Source organism: Amphimedon queenslandica, unplaced genomic scaffold (genome assembly GCF_000090795.2).
Source record: "Amphimedon queenslandica unplaced genomic scaffold, v1.1 AMPQUscaffold_11107, whole genome shotgun sequence".
In the NCBI taxonomy this organism is placed as follows: domain Eukaryota; kingdom Metazoa; phylum Porifera; class Demospongiae; order Haplosclerida; family Niphatidae; genus Amphimedon; species Amphimedon queenslandica.
This window is the reverse complement of record NW_003548648.1, coordinates 3,271-5,848: the sequence shown is the minus strand read 5'-3', so window position 1 is coordinate 5,848 and position 2,578 is coordinate 3,271. Positions and strand designations below refer to the sequence as shown.

At 34.6% G+C, this 2,578-nt stretch overlaps 1 protein-coding gene across 1 annotated transcript in view; it reads right to left on the bottom strand.

The window, feature by feature from the left end:
- Positions 1-2,578, bottom strand: part of LOC105315281 (ankyrin repeat domain-containing protein 50-like) — a gene marked incomplete at its 3' end in the record, with an annotated part of 5,585 nt that overhangs the window by 2,534 nt on the left and 473 nt on the right. The window contains exons 4-6 of the mRNA XM_011409868.2: positions 1,899-1,952; positions 1,756-1,854; positions 1,239-1,337 (exon numbers count right to left, since the gene is read on the bottom strand). Of these exons, the coding sequence (XP_011408170.2) occupies positions 1,239-1,337; positions 1,756-1,854; positions 1,899-1,901 (201 nt within the window). The remainder of the gene's footprint in view (positions 1-1,238; positions 1,338-1,755; positions 1,855-1,898; positions 1,953-2,578) is intronic.

Here is a 2,578-nt window from a genome sequence, read left to right as displayed (position 1 = left end):
CCACCAATAGGTCTAATTCTACATGAGAATATTTTTAAAAAGGGCTAGAATATTGAGGAAGACATAATATGAATTATGAAAATGAATTTGCCTACACAGAGAAAGTTCTCAGTCAAATCTGAACAAGAATACTGTATATCAGTTCATTTTCAAGGCAAAAAATTTTTGCGAATCTTGCATTTCTAAAATTTCACGGAATTAATTTTTGCGAATACATGTACTATAACTTGCAGACTGCACCATGTGGCAATGAAAATGCAGAATTTTGTGGTGGAAAAATTTCGCGACTGAGCAAGAAAAGGTGAAATTTGCAAAAAATAAACTGGTATACGCTGTGTAACTACATGTACAAATGTACATGCACAGTACATGAATACATACGACTAACTTCACACATGCACATAAAATGTAAATGTACATGTACCTTAAAATCACAAGGTGTAATGGGATAATCTTTCACTATTTTTGCAACTTAATTATAAATTTCAAAAAGTCTCTTTGTCAAATTATTTTTTAAAATTGGCAAAATATCCTACTGTGGAAAATACCCAATCTATGCTGATGTGATTTTAACATATTAACTCTTTGCCTGACAATTTGTTGTAGAACTACAACAAGGTAATAACAATTAATAAAAAAAGCAATTACCACGCCTATTTTTAGGGCAAACACGTGCGTTTTACAGGAAAGTGAGGAAACCACACCTTCTTGGCAGAAATTGGTATTGAATAATATTAGTGGTAAAATAGAAACCATAGGAAACAATAGAAAAGTGAAAGAATGCTCTGTCGGCACTTTGATGTAATTGCTATTCAACACTTATTTCTTTAATTTTTTTTTTGCAAAAAGTTGACTATTTGCTGATGATATTGGAGTGTGTAAAGGCAATGAAACTGGTTGTAGTAAATGCAGCAGCTATAATCTACATGTATGTAGGTGCAAGCAGTTTAGGTGCTTTGGAGCACTTTTAAGTGAATGGAATAGAACTTGCAGGTCTACTGAGAGCTCTTGAAAGGCACAAAGATACTCTACGAAAAACAATCAAAATGGCTGATTGGGCGTGGTCAAGAGGTGTGGCATCCAAAAATGCACGTGATTTGAGTGGTTTCCATGACAACATGAATAATCCAAAACTTTGTCCAAAAGACTAATTTTTATGAATTTCGTTGTGTAAAGAAAAGAGATCTATGCTGATGTGATTTTAACATATTAAAGTAAGTACAATCCAGTATACTCACTGTATCTATGAGGTTCACATCAGCTCCTGCAGACAATAAAATTTGTACAACATCATGATATCCTCCTCTTACAGCAACATGAAGAGAAGTACCTTCAAACTACAAGTAACAAAATTAAGACAATTAACGTTTGTACATGTCAGTCTATTACAAAAACAGAAAGTACTGTACTACATGTAGTACAGCTGAAAATATTGGAAGAATATTAAATTGCAACTGATAGATTTTCTCCCAGAACAATCAGATAATATTAACTCTCAAAAGTAGCCATGACTAATGACTTGCTAATATTTCTACAGTGATCAGTGTTATTATGTACTACATGCACATGTACATGTACATGTACATTGACTACGTTGTACCAAGTGAATTGTGAAATGACACCACAGAATATACTTACATGCATGTACACCGTACATGTACATGTATGTATACCTGACCCATGTCCAAGGGCAGCAGGCTATCAACATAACAGCATGCTGTACATGTACATGTATGCATATATTGCAGTAGTTACCTCTTTAGGATTCTGATGGTTTACATTAGCTCCTTGAGACAGTGCAGACTGGACACCAATAGAATCACCTCTTTTAGCAGCTTCATATAACTCCTCATTCTACAATGAATCATTAGCTAACATGTAAAACAAACAGTATGTACCATTTCTTCAGCTCCTTGTAATAATATATCTTCTTTTTGAAATGATCTATTATTCTATAATAAATAAAATAATGATAAAATACAGGCTATTTATAAAGCAGATGAACAAGTAATGAATTATAACTTAGGAGGAAATTCTGGAAGCAGTTGAATTTGGTATTTTAATAGCCATTCACCAAATTAAAAATTCACCATTTGAACCATCATGCGCATGCTCAATGGCACGTGGCCAGAAATGCGCCAATCACCAAAATTTAAAACTTAACTCCCTCCAAAATTTCCAGCTATAATTATGGTACTGAAAATTTTATGAATATACTTAAAGCAAACTGGTCTATAAAAGCTTCACCTACAAGGGCGTAGGGAGAAAAAAAGGAAGGGGTAGGCTATGAGAAGAAAAGGGTGCATGAAGCGTGCAGCCGATTTGGCCACGCCCACTTTTACGGCCGCAAAATGGGCGTGTTCTCGCAATTTGGAGTTTCATTTACTCTAATATCTATGGTTCTCGCAACTGCTTCACTCTCAGACTCAGATGAGGACTCAGGCAAGACTCAAGGTAGCAGCACAATCAACAAAATCATCATTTACAAGATCGTCATCTTCAATCTCCTCATGCTCATTTTCAGTACAAATAGTCTATATGGCTGGGGTTGACTACTAATATACTCAACTAAAATTGC